Consider the following 21,622-nt stretch of genomic DNA (forward strand, 5'->3'; position numbering starts at 1 on the left):
CCTTCGTGTGCAGTTACAGAGGATAAAATATAAAAGCTATCTTCGTCACGGTAACGAAACTATTAATTTCATCCGGAAGCTTTCTATTTATAAATTAACGACTCGCGCGAAGATTAGTATATAATATTAGCACGTGACAGAAATATAATTAATGACATCGGCGTGCATGGATGATAAACAATATTATTATATTATTATATTATTAGCTAGACAATATTAGCGAATGCTCTCTTATCGCGCTTTACAATCTGATAAAATAATTTGAAGGAATATACACGTAAACTAAATCTGAAAATAACTGTTATCTTTTCTTCAGAAATGAAAATTCACGACAATTTTTATTTAAACACTTAAATATTTTATTAATATGTCGGCCTGTATTAGGAATCTTATCTTTAAATATAGTTGATTCGTTATTTTAAATTATTAATTTATACATACATTTATATATATAGATGAAGATAAAAGACGCTGGATTTCACTTGTTTAAAAATTTGTCTTGATTTAATATTTATTATGAGGAAATATGACGTGGAAAGCTGATTGAATGGAAGGTAAAGGACAGTTACGGTTGTAGTGTGTGACAAATATTAATAGTAAATATCGCAGCAATCATCCGAGGAAGATCACCCTGTGAATTTGCCTGCACTTCCGAATAATCCGATATTTGCTCGAGACTCGCGTCGATGTTGCGTAAAATTTACTCGCCAATATTAAACGTCCGGTGGCAAGTCATTCGATTATTTGTGTAACAAATGTTCACGGCCGTACGGAATATTGAATTGCTCATCCCTAAGTAAATTCGTAATCTATGTCGTAACTCGTCGGCGCTCGCAGTTAATGCATTTAATGAGATCAGGACATTTATGGAATCCTTTATCACGCGTGAATATGATATATTTAGAAAAAGAAACGAGCGAAACGGAGTATTTTCAGAGATTCTTGAATGTCCACGTAAATTTTAAAATTATCTTTTATTAAAATGATATCGAAAAATACAACGGTATTGGAAAGAGTACAAGTGCATTTTGAAATTGAGATTTAGATAATTTGTAAGTTTTTTAGTAAGAATGTCTTCCTATCGTCTTACTCATACTTTCATATTCTCTTCTCGCGAATAAATTTTCTTCTTTTTTTTTTTTTTAATCTATCACTCCGATACTTTTTATATTGCCCATTATCAATTGATTCTGACTAATGTAATCTTCTTTGTGAATTCATTCTTTAATCAATGCCAATTACTTCGCTGGATGACACGCGATTTGGTATTTTAATGGGGCTAAATTGCATTTACGGCGCAGGTCATTACGGAGACGTAATTACCGAAGACTGAATTACTTTACTTATTAGTAATTCTAGGATCGAACGGGGTCGCTCGGGCACCCCTCCCCCCCCCTCCTCTCCCCCTCCGATCGCGAAATAATGGACGCGCCCGAGAATGCTATCTAAGTTTAATCTAATGAAGTGTTTCGCAAGTACTCGTTAATTAATTCATGCCCAATATCCGTCTACCGAGAGAAGTACTACCGCAGCTGATGAACTTCTAACTTCTGTTTTCAGATGACCTCTATAATTCTGGCGACACGCCGAGCAGCACCGCCATCGAGGGTGAGTTACTTTCAACCAATTCCGAAAGTTTTCGCGAAACGGGCGGCTTTAATTGAGTGTGTTTAGTATTCATTCCGCTATCGTGTTTAAGGGATTAAAGGGAAATTATACGAGATCGCGTTTCAACGGCGAACTATGCGGCGACTCTTCCTTTGACACCATCACGGCTTTAGCAGTATTCGACTCTCGGCATTAATACGTGTGTGTGTTTCGGCCAGTTAACAAGTGTTACTAGGTCGAAACTTCCAACTTTCCGGCGGATCAAATATGCCGTGTCATCCTGTTGCCCACAGAGAATCTTTAATAGAATATTCGAGCAAAGATTATAATGCTGCTAATTTTGATATGATATTTCTTTGATCGAGCGATAAATAATACCGTTGTACCATATTTGCTTTGTACAAACTTGCTCGGCATAAACGCAACATAAGCACTGTCATCTAACTGTAGTTCTACATTGATCGGACTTTCCCAACATTTATCCTTATCGATTCCGTGTGCTAAAATTAACCCTTATATTCAGCGTTATGCGAAAAATGTAATTGTTATAAGAATATTTTATGAGATTGACCGAAAGAACGTAATCTTATTTGATTGATACTATTACTTGGCGTTTACCGTCACTCATTTTGCTATGTAAATTATTGAAAAATTGCCCCCTCGTAACCGAGCATCGCTGCCAATTATTTTCACATATTATTTTCATGCCTTTATGATTTTCGCATTTACTTTTATGAAATAATAATAATAATAATAATAATAATAATAATAATAATAATTACGCACGTTTTTACTAAAATATCTTGAAAATCTTTTGTTCATTAGAATCATATGAAAGATTTATAAAACATTATAATTAATAATAGAGTTGTAATAATATAACACATTATATAACACATTACGATTAAATTATATTATTACGTGACGTTTTAATCGCGCCAAGTTTGGCGAGTTTTATTGCTTTAAATATACATATGTACGAATTTGCCTGCTTCGATACAGAGAACAGTGTTGGGATAGTACCGTTTAGATGATATCGCGGTTAAACGGAATTTCTTTCCCCGTCACTTTCCGCGATATCAGAACTACTCACGTTGCTACTAATTACATCTCTTATCGGCGTCACGCATCTACCACGTTCTTGGGGGCCGGGGTCCACGAGGAAGCGGATAACCACCACTACCGCCAATGTAACAGCGAGATAGTCCCATAAGCGACTCGGCGTGGAATTGAATTATTTCGATCGGGGGAAAGGGTTTGCGAAGGTCAAGCAGTTAGCACTCGTGAAGCACGGGGACGGGGGGGGGGGGAGGGATGGGTTAATTTAATTTGGCAGACGAGAGCGCCCTTCATTCCTTGCTTTCTCTATCGCGAAATAAGACGGCGGCGAAGATAAGAACTTTCCTTTTTGGACGACCATAGTTAGTCCTACCTTTCGCGCGGTTTGTTACAAACCGCGCGTAAAGAGGACGAACTTGGGCGATGCGCGGAATGCGGCCTGTAACAAAGGGGGGGGGGGATGTGCCCCTCGCGTATATCGCGGCACACATTTGCGGCGAAGCTTTTCACAGGGAATTTCCAACGCGGCCGGGCGCGTTAAAAAATTACACTTTTGCGTGCGTACCGTGAAATTGAAGTAGCAAGGTCGTTTTTCGTTTTTTTTTTTTTTACTTGCGGCTCGTATCGCACCGATACCGGCCGGTTTCGCGTTACACTTGCGCTCAGTTTCGGACTGCTACTTGCCGTTGAAATTATATACTGGGAGCTTTATCGATCGCGCATCGCGAATTTCGAGATAAGCGAGCGGCATGACGCGACCACAGTGACGTCCGAGAAAAAAAGCGTGGCTCGGCTTTTATTGGACTTGTGAAATTTTAAGATCGGATTTTCCCCGGGATTGCGGGATATTCAACGATCTTCGAACTGCTTTTTTTTTTTGAAAAAAAAAAAAAAAAAACGAGCTCAATCTCAATTTTTTTACTTTCTCAATATTTAGAAGATTAATCTTTCCAACTTTTTAAAAAGACAGATAAATCTTATATCATCGTACCGCTTCTCCCAATTTTTCCTTATTTTAATGAATATTATCCGAATTATGTATCCGCTATCGAAATCGTCGTATATTCGTGGCTGCAAATCGCGAGAGCTGAAACTGTTTGAAAGGTGAGAGGACGATTACGACGATTATTCCACGTAGTTGAGAGCCAAGGGCAATTTAATTTATCGGGTGGCCCTTTGCAAGACGAGTGATAAAAACTTCCCTTCTACTGCTTCTAGTGCTCGTGGTTGCCGTCGGGCGGCTGTTTCCAACGAGTTTTCATGGAGAGTTTTCATGGGTTGGTTACGAAAGGAAGTAACAAAGAGTAATCGCGCGTTACACAACGTGGCAAAGTTTGTTGGCGCTTTCGTACGTTGATGCGGAACGACATTTTCAGCTAAAGTCAATGGAAGCACATGGCAGAATACCGGTGCTTCATTATTAAATTTAGCAAAACGATTCGTGAATGGAATTTTTCAGGATAATTTTATTCTCTTTATTGGTGTCAGTATTAAAAACCGATGAAATTGCGGACGCGATAATGAAAAGTAAAAGTGAAGAATAAATGAATTTTATTAAATACGTTATTGATAAATGCGATAAGCAAATATTTAAATTATACGAGAAGAATTAGAAGTATTATCAATATTTTATCATATAATATTTATATCATATATAATATTCGTGAGCTATATGTATTATTTTAAATTTTAAAATTTATCTTGCTAAAAAAAATTACATTATTGAATTTTCTTATACAATATTTGCACGATAATGCAATCTTAAGCTAAAAAAGTTGATAAAAAGTTGAATGAAAAATTTATTTATTTATCATTTATTTATATCTTTTTAGAATGAAAATTATCTGCGTTGCAAAAAATAAGATACGTTTGAAATAAGGATAGTTTGCATTTCTTATGTTTTTAAAATATTTTTTCCTGAGTAATGTAAGTAAAACGTCGTAAGATGAAATCAAATAAAATTCAATTTCAAAATGTTCTAATATGATAAAAATATAACGTAATAAATGTAGAAATATCAACGCTTTTTTTTTTTTAAATGTCCAAGTCCGGTTCGTGCACTTCGTCCGGTTGAAAGTTCCTTTGAATGGAGTGTCGATCTGCTTCGTAATACCGAGATATCACTTTCCTTTTCCCCACTTCTGGACAATGTGCTTCCCACAATGGGAAAGCTACCAAGTTTTGTACTTTTCTCCACGCCATCACGGAAGATATTCATCTCAGACAACGAGTCGTTAAGTCCTTCAATATCAGCTTTCTACTTTTATCAAAACTTGAAAATAACTTCTATCAAAAATGAAAATAAAAAGTTATGCGAGTACCATAAATCTTTAATTAAAAATTCTTTGAATTTTAGAATTTTTATCATAATACAGAAAATGAATCCACGTTTTTTTTATTCAAACAGAAATTGTATATCGGGAGTGTATCCGCTATACACCTTCGATGAAGGTGAAGTGCTGGAAGCGAATGGATTAGCGCACGGAATAAAAACGTGATGAAAGCTTCCGCTTTCGAACAATCGGACTCGTAAGCGCCTGTATCCTTCGTTTCCTCAAATTACAAAAGTCTACGGGCTTGTGCCTTTCACGAACTTTCTCGAGGATCTCGGGTATCTTTGAGCGGCAACCTACCTCGGTAGTTTCTTTTTGATTCCATCCCGAAGCTGAATCAGCTTCTATCAGAAACGTTACTTCGAAACGGCATTTTCTCCCGCGACCTTTTTTTCCCCCTGGACACTGCTCTACGTCGTGTTATTAAATAAACCTTGCCGGCTGTCTCTCTCTCTCTCTCTCTCTCTCTCTCTCTCTCTCTCTCTCTCTCTCTCTCTCTCTTTTGAGAAGGGATTCTCCGGTAAATACTACGACGCGCCAGCAACGTGCAAACATTGGCGAACTTTAATATCGTCCGAACGCGGGTATAATATAACATATTTTATTAAAGTGTACTAGAAACACTCTATGTTGTTATGCAGGCCATCTCGTAACGGGAGATTCACGGCACGGATACGCTTTTTCGAAGTTACTCCGAACAACAAAAAGTTCGGAGCTGTTCTGACGAAACTATTCGCGTTGCTACTGGAAATTCGGCATCATATCGATAACCATCGATGTGATCTTTATTATTAGTTCTCTGACGTGATAAATCTCATGTTTTCGAGTAAAAAAAAATCTTAATTGATCGACACATGACAAATATTTTGTAGACTTAAAATTCTGTGAATTATGTTTAACACAGGAAGACAAATTTTTTTATTTTATTATTATCAACATGATTAGAGCATATGTTGATTTTAAGTTTGTTTTTTCTTTCTGTGACGGAGCACAACTTGGATCGAATAAAGATAAAGATGTAAAGATGTTTATGGTGCTTTCGCGGGCCATCCATGGATTTATGTTTTCCCTATACCGAGGGCGACGAGAACGAGTAATCCAGGAGGAGGAGAAGGAGGAGGAGGAGGAGGAGAAGGAGGAGGAGGAGGAGGAGAAGGAGAAGAAAGGAGGAGAAGCGAGCGGAAAATGGCATTCGTGCGTACGGATCCCGAGCATATTTGCCTCGATAAAACGGATAGGTTGTTTCGTGTTCGCGAAGACGGTGCTGTTTATTCGAGCCAGCCGTGGTTATGGAGGAAGAGGCGGGTAAAGCGCTGGTAAAACGCAGCAGGGGGAGGAGAGGGGGGGGGGGAGGAGGGAAACTCGATGTAGGGAAATAGAAATTGAGCGAAGTAACAAGGCGCCGGGGGCCACGTCGTCGTCGCCGTCGTCCTCTCGAACAGAAAACGCTGCGTTCGCTTTCGGGTTTCTTCATGAAAAGCGAGCGACATTGCCAGGTGGTGGTTTATCAAAATGATATCCTCCCCACCGCGACTCCTAGCGGTAAGATTAAGCCGGCTCGCTTCGATGCGCGCTAGACAGAATCTGTCAAGGGGAGAAATTCTATCGGAATAAAATGTTCTACGCTTCAACGTGGAAATGGCATTTTCACGTTGGCAGGTAAGCGCGATAGGCGCGTTGGCGATATATACGAATTGATATGAAAATAAAGATCGTCTCTGATTTATTTGCCTTTGCTGCAAATTTTATCTGTCGACAAATCTCATTTGTCGAGTGAAGTGATACAAATTGATAATTTTTAAAGCAAATTTCACTCGGCGTATGTCACGATACAGAAGCATAATATTATTTACAAATTTAACAGTCATGTTTACGAACGTGAAGTTGAATGAAGCCGCGCGTTTTTCTCTTCGTACGACTATCTAACGTAATGCGTCAGTCAATCTGGTTTTTTGACGGATCACGTTTCATATCCGCCCCTCTTTCGAGCCGCTCTCCCGAACGAGACGGCCGTGCAATTTAGTTGAATTAATTTTTTTCTATTACGAGCTTGTTACGGGCTTGTTACGGGCCTAAGTGGATCGTGAAACTTCAGCCGGCGTTCTAAAGAGTAATCCGAGAAGTGTGGTCGGGCCGAGATTAAACGTGGATTAATTTATTGTCTCCCCCCCCCCTCTCCTGATAGAACTATTTCCTTACAAGAATTGATTTCATTAAAAGCTTGCTCTGGTTAAGTGGATTGTTAAATTTTACGATTCAAGGGACGCGCAAGGATGTCGCAGGGCACGTATTAATTTACCGCCTACATAAAAACTGCGCTCTCACGAAAGAATTAATTTCGTCTTTAACTTGGGATTTCCTTCGAATTTAAAGATCGCGCAAAGATGAAATTGAATCGCTTCTACTGTGGAAGTACAGCGTTATTCCGTTTCTAAAAAAAATTTACGGCGGAACATTTAGTTGCAATTTCAATGATACAATCGTTTGTTTAGATAGCGAGAGCCGAGATACACGAAAATGCTATTCATAATTTATGTTAGAACTTTTATTTGAAAAATATAGAAGATTTAATTTAAAAGATTAAGGAAAAGTTTTTATCTTAAAAGTCGTCATATTTTTCCAAGAGCTGTCGAACCGCAACTGAGATAAGTAGAATTTCTTTCGTTATAAACTCATCCAAATTGAAACTTATTCAAGTTATTCACGTTGAAATTTTGCCGAATACTCGCTGAAAATAATCCAAGAATCGCGCTTAATGGCGTTGACCGCGTTGTTACGGGCGTCTCGAGGGAAATTCGCGTTTCTTGAAGGAACCTCGATTGTTCAAGGAGAAGACAGTCGGCGTCGCCGAGGCGAGCTCAATTGCATAGAAGTGTCTAACAAATATATTATTCATTTATTTTTATTAAAGACTTGCTGTTCCGCCTTGCATTCCCGAGATTATATCCGCCGCAAAAGACAAAACGGAAGATTCCGTGATCTTGAATTCCGCGCAAGGCGTTTTTGTGACATTGGAATCTCTTTAAAAGACAGGCTATAATCGCGAAACTCACGAGGTATCAAAGAATGCCTCAGATGTGAGAAAGGCAACAAGTTGTGTGCAAGTCGTAATTGTTCAAGTGTAATCGCACCGTTTAAATCACCGGTTAAATCCCGAAACGGGATTAAGATAGTAGTTCGAATAGTAATTTCGTTTGTATCCTTCTCACCGAGCTATTTAGTACCTCGTTTAATGTTGAAACATGTTGGTAGAACGGTATAGACTATTTCACAATATCTACAGCTGCGATTTCCATTTAGTCGATGCAGTGAAGCAGTTAAATTACTACGTGTAATCAAGTATTTCGTTTTATTAATCCATTAACAATGACAATGTTGTGCGATAAGAAACTTTCACAAACCTGTTGACTTTATAGTATCCCTTATCTCATGCCGCGAAACACGTACACCTGCGATCTCCCTCGTGACGTTATTAACCGTCGGACGTGCATATTGTTTTATCTATATTATACGTAAATTACAATGGAATTATTCCTCCAGCGAAATTGTTAAAAGCATCTCGACAGGGAGATTTAGCGGATGTAAAAAAAAAATCTTACCTTTTTAAATTCCGAAATATGTATATATATATATATATATATATATATATATATCCTCGATGTATATATTCTCCGCGTTAGTTCTCCTTTTGTGAGCAGATTGAGGTTTCCTTAACATTATTCAACGTTCATTGTTCTATCTCCATCATCTCTCGCGCTGCCCTCGCTCCCAACGTGATTTGCGAGTAATAGCCAGGAGCGACGAGACTATCTCATCTGTAACTTTCAGAGCAAACGTAAAATTATACGCGTGGGTGTCCGTTCGCCGCTTCTGCCAGTTTGGATGGTTCACTCGCTGGCTAGCTGGCTGGACCCAAGTTCTCGCTGCTTTCCATCAAGCTCGGGCGGCGGGCAACTGTTGTAATAATTCCCCGTTACGGTTACCCTGCCCCCCCCTCCGTCCGGCCGACAGGATCTCACGCATGGCATGGCACTTCGCGAAAATGGTATAGTTGCCGTAAAAATGTAGCGAATCGTTGATCCCGTCAAGATTTGATCGTTACACTTCCTCCCAACACCGCAATTTCTCGTCGGCCGTAACATAAGCCAGCCTGTTATGTCGGACAAATATTTGCTATTTTTTTTTTTTTTTTTTTATCGCTGCCAGAAGTAAAGAGCGTTGCTTTTAGCGTTTTGATTTTGTTAAAAGGGACGAAAAATGCTTTTAAAAATGCTTAGGTCGCAACCAAGTCAGATTGTCTCCGCTCGTATATTTCAATTTAATCGAAAAGCGTCGCTGTACTTTATATTCTGTCTACTTTTGGTATCCTTAAATAATTATCTTACTTTGATATTAAGCGATATCGAATGAAATTAGAACTTCTCTTAAAATGTTTGTAAGTCGCACTGTGTCGAACGATGGTTTCGGATGCCCTACTTTCCGACGGTCCCGGTTGCATTGCCGTTAGATTCTAAAGCTCGTTTCTGATGTAAATACATTAAAGAAAGTTTAATGCGCATCGTTTAACGTTGCCGATAATTTAATTAAATGATTCATTTAGTAACGGCGGGATGCTTTGCTGCTAAGCGCATTGAATTAGCACGTATATTTGTCCCTTTTAATACAATTACACGGTCTCGTTAAATGCAACAATACCTGGTCAATGTAGCGTTATGAATATCTAATTCTCGCGATTATTTTGTATAAAAATTTATCGCTCCGAAATGGAATCCTGCCTTTGACAGAATTACACATGTGCGTACCTGTGTGCGTGTCCATATATTTTACACTCGATTAAAATATTGGAATTTGCATTTTGGGTTTGCGATTTGCTCAAAAAAAAAAAAAAAAAAAAGGTAAATATACGATATTAAAATAAAGATGGAGTTTTTGGAAAGAAAATTGGAACGAGTATTTGAAGGAACGTTGAGTCCAAGATGAAATTTCATGGAGGATTCTGCCGAGTAATCCCGGCAGTAACGCATAAAAAAGTCTGAGGTTTCTGGATCCGCGGCACGTTTCTCTAATTACGACACTTTTGCGAAACGATCTCCAATACCCAATCGTTTTACGTCATTAACGACCGTAAGAGAATCGAGTTGCAGAAGGGAATTCAAGTTAGATGGGAATGCGGAATTCGATCTTAGGAGCGTTTCTCCGCATTTGATCAGCCATAAATTCACCTCAGGGTGTGAAGAAAGGTTAAGCGATTACTTTCAAAATTAGTTATTAGTGCAATGAATTAAAAATGAGATTGCATATTAATAATGGAATTCGAATAGAACTATTTAACCTTCTGTTGAACAATTGGCTATTAAATGAATTTCTACGTAATATATACGTATACGATTAGTTAATATTTTTTTAAATACTCTTTCTTGGGATTAAATATCTTTACTTTTAAAAAGTAAGTAGTTAAATTTAATTTTTACCAAATTTACATTGAATTTAATAATAATGTACTTTAAAAACTTTATTACGAAGAGACGTTTATAATAAATAAATTTCTTGTGATACGTGGATTTGAATGCTGCTGCGAATACATATTTGAATGAGTGAGATGTATAAACTATAACTTTTCTTTCTTCGTCGCACTTTTTATCTGGCCACGTGGGCAAACGTGATGGCTTAAATCTCGCATTAGTACCACCGGTATTAACGACCGGAAAGGAATGAGCTCGTGAAGCGAACGAAATCAGAGCTCGGGGATAGGGTAGAATTCGATCACAAGTCACGAAACGCGACTCTTCCAGCCGAGATCTGCGAGGTCGTCCTTGAGTCAGTTGGGGATAAAAGAGCAATCAATCTGACCTCCGATGTGTGCCTTCTTCCCTTCTACTTCGCTTCCTCACGTCTTTTCCTCATGTGCACTCGTGGATCCGAGGCAGTTTCCACGATTTCTTGAAAATCTCGGTAAAAGTCTCGAAAAGAGACGAGTCGCTCCTCAAGTTGCCCGACACGTCGCGCGAACAAATTTCTATTGTATATCGACAATGGTTCCGGCGGGCGGCCATACGTCGCAGACATAAATAACGAAGGAGCCAGCCGGGGAAATCCGCAGACACTGCGCGCCCTTCTTCCATATTCGGAAATTCAATTTTGATAACGTTTGCCAGAAGGTAAGACTCGAGATGGCCGATTTATATCTCGCCCTCTATCACCGCGAGTCTTTTGCCCCCCATTTTCTGCAGTTTGTTTCCCAGCTCTTTTTCACGTTCCACACCCGTTCTTCCTCCCCCCTCCCCCCGTTGTCACATTTCGCTTGTATAATCGTCGATGATTTGCGGCCCGAAAAGTTCGATATGGCGACGTGCTGAAAGATGCTGTTACTTTTACATCCGCACTATCAGTCAGCGTTTGCGGAACCGTTGGGAATAGCCGTGCAAATCGGGGAAAATAAAATATATTAATTTTCAGACGCACTTCAGAAGTGCAAAATTCGAAATTCTTCTTTTCATTGATTTTATAATGTCATAGAAGAGGTTAATGCTTTTAATATTAATGAATTAATATGAAGGATTTTTGATGAGGATCGATTGAGAGAGAGAGAGAGAGAGAGAGAGAGAGAGAGAGATATCACACTTTATATAACACAGACATTAAGTCAACGGACGTTAGTATTTTCATCGAGCGACTAAGTAATATTAAATTCCCAATCCCCTTGGGGCTCTCTTGCAGAAGCTTTTACGCATTTTCGTTACTCCCTTTTTTTGTTTCTTTTCTCTCCTTTTCACAAGTAATCTTCTTCGATTTCTCGTTTACACTCTGGGGAGGGGGGAGGGAAAGTCGGCAATTTGCCGGGAGTCTGGGATATCGGTAGCAAAGCTCGTTTTATTAACCCTGAAAACTGCAAAGCGAGATTTACCACGATACGCCACGGCGAGAAGGTCGGACGGGCCGACGTCGATAAAATTTGTTTCTCGCCATTAATCCGGGTAAAGAGTTACGTCGATTTCTTCGGCACCGATAGATCCGCTCGGATTTACGGATGGGAAATCGTTCTGCGGGGGGTAATTGAAAAATATTTTCCTAGCGCGCGCGTTTCACGAGCGGAATTCAAGGGCGGCCGCTCCACATTTTTCGCGTGCGCGCGAGAAATAGGGACGTTTTTATCGATTCCAACTCGATGGAAAGCAAAAAAATACGAGAGGGCGAACCGGAAAATTGCCACAGGGGTTACATTTGAATAACGATACCTAAGCGTTTCTCGAGCTTTCGGCGAATGCTATCGGATTTGGTTTGAAAAATAATGGTCGATCGTTATTTCTGGAGGCCTATAATAGGAAGCTTAAATTTGCTCGGAATGAAAAATGCATTTATAAAATAAAGAGTGTAATCTCATAAAAATTATATATAACGAAAAATGAAAAATATTAATATTTATCTCTCGTATACGATAAATGTTTAAAATTGGAGTTTACAACAATTTTATGAATTATAATGGCTCTTGTTTTCCCAAATAATTATTGTTATTGTGATTTTTACGGTTGGTCCGCAGCCACATGTAAATGTAGAAAGAACGAAAATAACGACAATATTAATGGAGTAAATCGTGTGCCCGCGTCAAGTTTTGGTTGTGGAAACACCGCACGTAACTTCGGCATTCGTTTAGCTGGCTTCATGAATGTTGCATCGAACGATTACGCGCCGAATCAACGTACGTAGCTACGTATACCGTCCGAATTTAATTCGCCGGTACAGTTTAACCAGCCGAATCGTAGGGGACGGTGCATCCAGTATGACAAACGACAGGTACAAATCACGTATATAGGTATACTCATTACTGTGACGTAATGCCCGACACCTTCAATACAACGCCATCGCTATTCAATCACGGCGTCGTAGGATTACGTTGCGTTCGCGCGGCAGACGTCCGAATGTACAATGAGTCGCGATATCGATTGACAAACGCGATCAACATGATTAATATTCTCTCTGGGTGTGCTCTGTGTTTTTTAACGTGCGCACTCTCGATCGGGGCGAACGCTTTTATTTAGCGGTCGTTCGCGAACGCCGTCAGTCGACAATTTCGCCCGCGCACCTCGTTATACCTGCGTGCATTACACGCGTCGCTATCGCGAATTTGCAGTTCTAAATATTCGCCCACTCGCATAAATCGCAAATGAGACCTGGAATCGCGGCCGCACGTCATCGATAAGTGCAAAGCGGACAATAGGATAATATTCGGGTCGACCGATAAAGTTACAACCGAATGGTTCAAATAAGTTTCATCAGTCGCGGATTGAATGACTATGACGAGACGAGAGACTGTGCCCTACAATTTTCGGCTCCTTTTTCGCTTTTCATGAAAGCGATGACGTGTGCAACTCACGCGTTTACTCGCGTTTACAGTAAGCGGCAGGGATGAAGCTCATTTAGGTACTAGCCCCGCTAGCAATATTTACAACCGGCGTACGCACAATAAAAGCGGCGATTACGGCGCGGCCGTAATTCGCACTACCTAAAAGTAGGGCGCGCCATTAATATTCCGTACTCGCTGCTCGTTTGTCATTTAACGAGGCTAACGCGTATTAGCGGCGTAGCCGCGACTAAAGAGTCAGATCTCGACGATGGATAGCGAGAATCGTAAAAAAAAAATCGAGGACGCAGCCGCCGTCGCCGTCGCCGTCGTCGCCGTGGATCTCGTTGTCGTGCATCTCGGGCTTACGTAAACCCTCGGTATTAATGTACTGTATCGTGCGTTCGTCTCTGAGGATGGATGCATCGTAGAAAATGCTCCCCCTTCGTCCCTCCCCCCTCCCCCTCCCCTGTGCCCGCTATGCAGCATCCGAAGTATATTTGATGTTTGTTCTAAGCGATACTGGGTCATGCCCGTACCGGTTTCATAGTATTGACTTATAATTCCAGTATTTCTAATCTGATCCTCATCTTGGCGTATTCCGAGAGAGATGATATTGCTCAATACCGCTGTGCTATTCGAAAGAGATACGAGAGAGGAGGATCGTGGATTGAATAACTTTACTTTGATTTTAAACTTTTTCTATTTTGTATCATTTGTATATATCGTATTCTTTTTCAAGTGGGTATGTTATTTTATATAACCATCCTTGATATTTTCCTTGATATTATATCGATAACAAAAAGAATTTCGCTACATGAAAGATAAACTTTATCTTTCTTTCTCTCTCTCTCTCTCTCTCTCTCTCTCTCTCTCTCTCTCTCTCTCTCTTTTTTCTTCCTGTCTTAGTCTTTCCATTCTGCCTTTCTACTGTATTTACCGTCACGACCGTCTTGCATACACATCGTAAAATATGAAATATACAAGCAGGGGAAGACGCTTTGCTGCAATTTTCATGTATACATAAAGAGCATAGACTCTGTTGTTACGCGACGCGACGCATCTTCTTCTATGACTAATTGCAAGTATGAATTAAAATAACTATTTTATGTATAGTTATGATTTTCATTACTTTCTAGAATTTTTGAATCTGTCGCGTGGATATATTGGAAATTCTATATAAAGGACATATACATTTCATATTTCATCGAAACAAAATATAACTTTTAATTTATATGATATCTAACATGTAGCAAAAATCGATCTTTTAAAGAGAATTGCATGGAGGAAAATTATATATAATAACTATTCCATCATATATTGTAATATATTGCGGAGTATGTAATTTATTCCATAACAGCCGTACAATATTTTAATGGCGTCATGTTTCATGGAAGTAATCGTATCGCTTTTCACGATGTGAAAGTATAGAATGCGTTTTCAATTGATCCTTAATCAAAATATCCCTATTGAACTGCCCGTATCTGAAGATGAAATTTCATTCTGAAAGCAAAGCCCGACATGTTTTGTGATACGAGACTCAATGAGTAACAACTATAATGAGGCCCTAATTACGGTAACGAATGATGTTTATAATATGATCCGCGTGCTAACTTTTCTTCGAGAACTTTCGGATCTGCGAATTAATATCCGATTGAAATATATCTCCTATTCATAGCGACTCGCGGTAAAAAGGCAAAAGGAAGTTTTGAACAGCGTAATAACAGAGTCACGCCGGTGGGTGTCTTTTACCTCGTTGAATTTACATCGCGGGCTTTCCCCGGATTCTCGAATATGAATAATAATTCACTGACGCGGACTGTCGGACTAGATCTCCGTCCGACTTTTTTCGAATTTTCTCGCGAGGGCACCCTCGCACCCTTTGCGCGGGCTCAGGCGAGGGTGTATTTGTGAGGATATTTAATCGTCCATCATGTAAATAACGTTGCAGTCGCAGAACGATGTAACGCCACTGAAAAGGACGGCTTTGCATTCTAGCGTTCAACCCGCGCGGGGTTTATCACTTCTCTTTTTACTTTTCTATTTTCTCTTCTCCATTGCTTTACTTCTCCATTTTCTATCTTTACTTACATATAGCACATATAAAACGCGAAATACGCGTTTTTGCGATGTGATCGTCGAAAACTTCGGGAAACTTGCTTGATATTAGCCAGTTTTCTAGTAAATAAATCAAATTAATATTGAATAATTTATTTTTACGTAGTAAAAGAATTAATCGTGTCCTCACTGTAACGTAGATATTTTTTTATTAGTCAGAAATAAATAAGTATTCGCACATTAATAATTGCATTCACGTAAAGCTCGAGCGATAAACTCTATCGTCGCTCTTACTGTGCTAAGACGGGATCAACTTTGGCGCGCAATGAGCTTTGCCCCTTTATCTCTCTCTCTCACGATCCTTTCCTTTCATCCCATGGCGAAAATGTAATAATCTTCGTTTTTTCGAATCCCGCTCACCGCCACCGCCACCGAATTTCCGCGTATGCTCGCGCGAATTTTCATTTGAATGGTTAAACGCCTCGGCGCTCGGTCATTTAGCTGCGAGCTTCATCGCGGCATAAACCGCCGTGATTTAACCGCGATCAGGACAGGCAGATATGTTACGCCAATTTAAACGGCGCAAGACTAGTAGAGGCGGATCGCGAGAGGCGGCCGCCTGCTAGCGGAAAATTAAATGTATGATTTTAGGTGGGCAATTTATATGTAAATGACATCGCGCTTTTGCCATTCCTCCCTCTCCCCTTCCCCCTCTCCCCTCTTCCTTTCAGCTCCTATGCCTCGCTCGGCGTACTATCTATGCCGAATATTTAATAATGCCTATTGTTTAGCCGGGAACGTGCATGACCTGAACCTCGGGCCGATCTCTCTCTCTCTCTCTCTCTCTCTCTCTCTCTCTCTCTCTCTCTCTCTTCCGGATATCCCGCGAGGCCTGCTTGCGAGGCATTCAAAGCGCCCGAGATTTCGCCCGGATTTTCCGCGAGAGTATAAATGGCGCCGACCGACCTTTATCCGCCAGTAGCATCCGGTTCCGGAGGGAGACGGGCGGCGGGCGTTCCGCGCCCGGGCGCGGGCTGCTGAAATAGCGACGGTTCGGTGAATAAAGGCCTCGACGAGAAGGTTTTGATTCCGCGCTACCGCGGGCATCTATCCAAACGCGGAAGAATAGCAAAACGCGCGGGATCCACGTCGCGCTTACGCATACCGCCCGTCGTCGTCGTCTTTGTTAAGCTCCCGGCTTGAAATGAAGCGCCGGATAAAATCCGCAGACAGAGGCGCATGTACCTTACGCGCTCGTTTCTTTGAAGCTGGCGTATTATTGTTTTCGACCGTAGTCCGCGCAGTTAATAAATTATTCCCGTAGTAACTTTATGGGTACTTTACTTAATTATATTGGACTGAGCGAAAAAGGATAGAAATAGAAAAGGAAACGGCAATCATTAATGAGAATCGCATTAAATAGATTATCGTCGGTCTATTTATTTGTTTATATGATTTGTAATATGTATTCGGGATCGTCTGTCGACAGCGGGTGAAATGATTTAGAACGTTAATTGGTAAGGATATCCATGAAACATCGATGGTATGAAATTTAATCTTTTTGTGATATATATATCATGATGCTATAAATAAACGATCGCGAGCGCTCGTTTATTTTAACTATTTATTCGTATTTGGATGCAGGTAAAATATCTTATAATCGATCATCGCGTGTATGAAAATTAGAGTCAGATTACGCCTTTATTCCTTTATTTGCTCGGCAAACTTTGCTCATCGGATGCGGAATTTAATTATGATCACGGAAGAGCGAGAAGAGGAAAGGAGAGTCAATTGATCACATTTGTATTAATGTTGGAATCACGCGTGCAATCATGCGCGCTCTCGAAAGAGATGCAAAAACGTGTGTTTACAGAATATGGAAGCGAGGGGGCTGGCTGACCGCGAAAATAGCGCCATGGATTTTCCGTTAATGAGATGCCTGAGTGTGGCGAGAATGCGGTATTAATCCGAGTCTGCGTGACAACTGAATTTATCATCGACCGTTTTAATTTGATACGCAAAGAGGCTCGTATACCGCGCGATAATGCCGTAATGCGATTCAATGGGATCCGATGTGTGTAACTGCCGTTGCGGAATGCGCAATGTCGTGGAGTAGAGGAAAGAAATGTGATCTCTCGTAAGCACAGATATGGCGAGCTTTCAGACAAAAGTACTGAATTTCGGAGGCTTCGGAGAATATAATCGTGCGGAGAGGATCGAGAGAGCCGTTTTTACGCAGCACGTTCGAATTTTACGAGATATATCTTTAAAGAGATACGTATTGTGTTAGTAAGTACTGTTCGTATTTACAAACTTAATAGATATTCTCGAAAAAAATTTGTCTCGTTCTTGAAATTCTACAAAGTTCATACGTACTAGACATTAGTATTGATGCATAGTTTTTTTTTAATTGTGAAAAAGAATTTCCAAAGCTAGAAAATTAATACCAAAAATAATTTGATACAAGGATTACCGTATTCTGTCGATAATATACAGAAGTGATAGAGTTGAGCACGATCCCCTTAAGCATAATTTTCTCACGAGTTCATCCGAAGTTGTTTTATTGATTTGATAGTATCCTCGTATAGACATCCGTTTTCGATATATCTTATAATATTTGGGAAATCGCATATATTCGGAAATTATTGCAATCCGGGTTGCGCCACGGGCGGCAGCGACGATGTGGTGGTCGTGGGGTTTTATCTGAACGCCTGCAGCTGAAATTAATTGCATTCGCGGAAGTTGATTATGTCCATTTAAATAGCCGCGATCGCGAGTAAGCGAGGGGGGCGGAATGAGGGTGGGCGGTATTTCCGCGATATCGCAAAAACACCGGCCGGTTCAAAGACTCGCGGTTTCCCATTAATTCTACACCTGTGCCACATCGTGTAACTAGTGTAAAATTACATTTCGCTCGCATGCGTGTCGCGTGTTTGTTTACTCCTCGATTGTTTTACTTTGTTTCAGTTTGGTGAAACGGTGGATATTAATTTTGTGTCCGTCGTGCCGGCGACTTTGCCGGCTCTGAAAATCGTATACTTGTTTACGTAAAATTGAAATTTATGTAGTTACGACGAGCTTTGATTTTACGCGCGCAGTGATGCGGATATTTATATAATAATAATTTCTATGTGTTTATTGAACTCATGCTAATCGATGCATTGATGGATTAGAGTAATTGTAACTGCGCGTATGAATATGATATTGAAATATTTTTCAGTGATAAATTGCGAATTCTATCTGTGTATATATATATATATATATATATATATATATATATATATATATGTGTGTCATTAACTATGCTAAAGATGAAATTGTGAAATTAATTAGTTTTTGCAAAATTGTGCATCTCGTGTACCGTTGGCTTGATTACACATTACGGAATCTCATTTCGCGTATGCGCTGCATAATACTAATTTTCAACTATCAACGCCGTACGCATTTTATCACCGCAATGTGCTCTTTGTTAAAAAAGAGATATGTCAAACGTATTTTTAATTAATTCTTTTGCTCGGTCGTCGCTACCAAATGACGTACAAAAAAACTATAACAAAACAGTAGATAATAAAACATACGGTGAAATAATAATACAATGTATTTTTAACAAAGCTTATTTTCTTTTCTCGGAATGTGTATATGTGTGTGTGTATGTTGTATTTCATGTATAATTATTATATTTTTATTGTAGATAGAAATAACGTAGAATATATGAAAAAAATTTATCACATAAATTTATATCGACGCGCTCTCACAACAAACGTTCTATTTTAATTCTCGTTATTTTATATACAGCTCTGTCCAAATAATAGAATTTTTAGAACAGGAATTTGAATTAGATTGCGCTTTAAGCGTAAAGATTTTTATTTAATAAAAACTTAAATAATTATATTAATGAAGCAGATTATTTTATAAAGAAATATTTCGGACGATGAGCAGCAATTATTCACGTCATTAAGAGCACAAGGGCGCTGTTATTTCGGAAGATATAGTAAGGCACGTTACACTTTACGTATCGTGCACAAAGATGAAATTGTGCAAACAGCACAAGGACGTTTTATTTAAGTTTTGGACGCGCTTTTCGGCTTTTGCGTTTTAATAAGGGCGCAGGATTGTCTACTTTATACTGGATGAACGTGATACCGTTTTGTATTTTAATTACGCACTTACCCAATTTATCCGCATTTAATATATAAGCCCGGCTGCGCGGCACAGGCGATCCCCCCCATCCGATTAAGTTTGTTCCATAATTTACTTCACCCTTACGTAACTTAACATGACCCCTGTCTCACATAAATCCTACACACGATCAGCTTATGTTATGTATCGTCTAACGATGTGCATATAGGTGCGTCGAGTATCCGCAGATACGATAACGTGTGTGTGTGTGTGTGCGCGCGCGCGCGCGTGTGTGTCTGTATCGAATTCTCTTGTCGTGCTTCTAAGGGATATATACCGTCGACAGATAGAGGGAGGACAAAGGGTGGAGATGAAGGGACAGAGGTAAAAACGGGGAGGGAGGAAGGAGGGAGAAAGAGGAGACGCGGAGAGGAGATGCAGTCCGCCTTTGAAAATCCCCCTATAATTAAATTGTCTTTTATATTCAGACGAGGGCTGAAAATGAAGCTGGTTCGGGATAAACCTGCCGAGCCGTTCCGCCGGTTCTGCCTCTTTTCTCTTCGCGTCTCCACTCTCCGATGTGTCTCTCTCTCTCTCTCTCTCTTCTCCATTTCCTCTTCTCCCCGATACGCTTTTTCTTCGATCTGTCTCGATCTTCTCCGTTCGCTAACCCCGTCCTTCCTCCCTCTTTCCCTTCCTTCTCGCTACTTTTTCTTTTCTCGCCGATCCGGAGGGCAATGACACATTCTCTTCGACGGCTGCCTCCGTTTTCCATACTCCATTACACCCTTCTCATGCGAAATGACACCCCGTCATTCCATCATCGATCTCTCTGTTTCTTCGCAACATTCTCTCTCTCTCTCTCTCTCTCTCTTTCTCTCTGAAATTCGACATTTTTGAAGTAAGATAAACTTTGCCGAGATTTCTCCTTCCTTATTCCCATCTTTCATCGATTCTTCCCATGTAAAGTCCTCGCCCATTATTTTATATATATATATATATATATATATATATATATATATATGCATGTTACGAATATACGTGTGTATATATATTTCCACCATCTTGTCGACTGCCTCGTTTGACTTGCAAATGTAATCACTAAGAGCACCCATTCGACCTGATCCTATTTCTATGACCCGAGGACGGCACTTGCTAACCTCATTCCTAGATCCCGATGAGAAATGTGCGCACCGAGTTGGCGAAGCACCGAGCTCCATGATCAATCGATCCTTCGCGATCTTTGGCCTTCGTTTTCTTGGGAAAAAAGAAAAAAGAATCGAGATCGTTCTCGATTATAAAACTGATGCCACAATCGTGTTTACGGTTGCCGAAATATGCCAAAGAATTCGAAAACGCGAGAGGAAACTTCGGAAAACTTCCATATATAGAATTCTACATTACAAGTAGCAATTACAACTTGATTTCGCCTGTGGCATTGTATATATACATAATTTCCTATTTCCATTTAACTTCCTAAATAATGATCATCCATTTCCGTTACGGCATACATTCGCGCGTGTCCCATTTTGATTTTGAATTATTACATTTCATCATGTAGCTACACATACACACGCGCGCACGCACGCACACACACACACACACACACACACATACACACACACACACACACACACACACACAGAGAGAGAGAGATCTGTTTCGAATAACATACGAGTACATTCCTATAGCCGCGAGCAACTATCCGGTTTAAAAAAATCCGTCTGTTGATTAGCGTGAACTAATTATATGCAATTAATTAATTACAGCCGTATATAATGCAGCGACAACTGCCACGGGATATATGATCGCTGTATTTAGAGTGACGTCGTGACGTACATTCACATTGTATCGCGCCCATGCGATACGCACGTCCGAGAGAGAAGGAACTTTCATGGTCGTTAGTCCGGCGGTTATCTTTATTACTCTCACCAATGCCGCATCACGGAGGTACTCTCACGATTCTTTTTAAAAGAGATAGGGATACCTGCGACCGCGAGAGAGTAGCGTCTGTCAAGCATCGTCGAGATTCATCCCGCGTGCGTAGCAGGCGAGCTTTGTTTGCCGATGTCGCGCAAGTGTTTCGCGAGCAAACGTCCTTATCTCC

General features: G+C 40.1%; 1 protein-coding gene across 9 annotated transcripts in view; it reads left to right on the top strand.

Moving 5' to 3' along the window:
- Window positions 1-21,622, top strand: part of cmpy (crimpy) — a 251,626-nt gene that overhangs the window by 41,126 nt on the left and 188,878 nt on the right. For all 9 annotated transcript variants that reach the window (XM_089080549.1, XM_089080546.1, XM_089080547.1 and 6 more), the window contains one exon: window positions 1,561-1,608. In XM_089080549.1, coding sequence (XP_088936675.1) covers window positions 1,561-1,608 — 48 coding nt within the window. The remainder of the gene's footprint in view (window positions 1-1,560; window positions 1,609-21,622) is intronic.

This window comes from Pogonomyrmex barbatus, unplaced genomic scaffold (assembly GCF_055798465.1).
Source record: "Pogonomyrmex barbatus isolate J1 unplaced genomic scaffold, ASM5579846v1 scaffold3, whole genome shotgun sequence".
Classification (NCBI taxonomy): Eukaryota; Metazoa; Arthropoda; class Insecta; order Hymenoptera; family Formicidae; genus Pogonomyrmex; species Pogonomyrmex barbatus.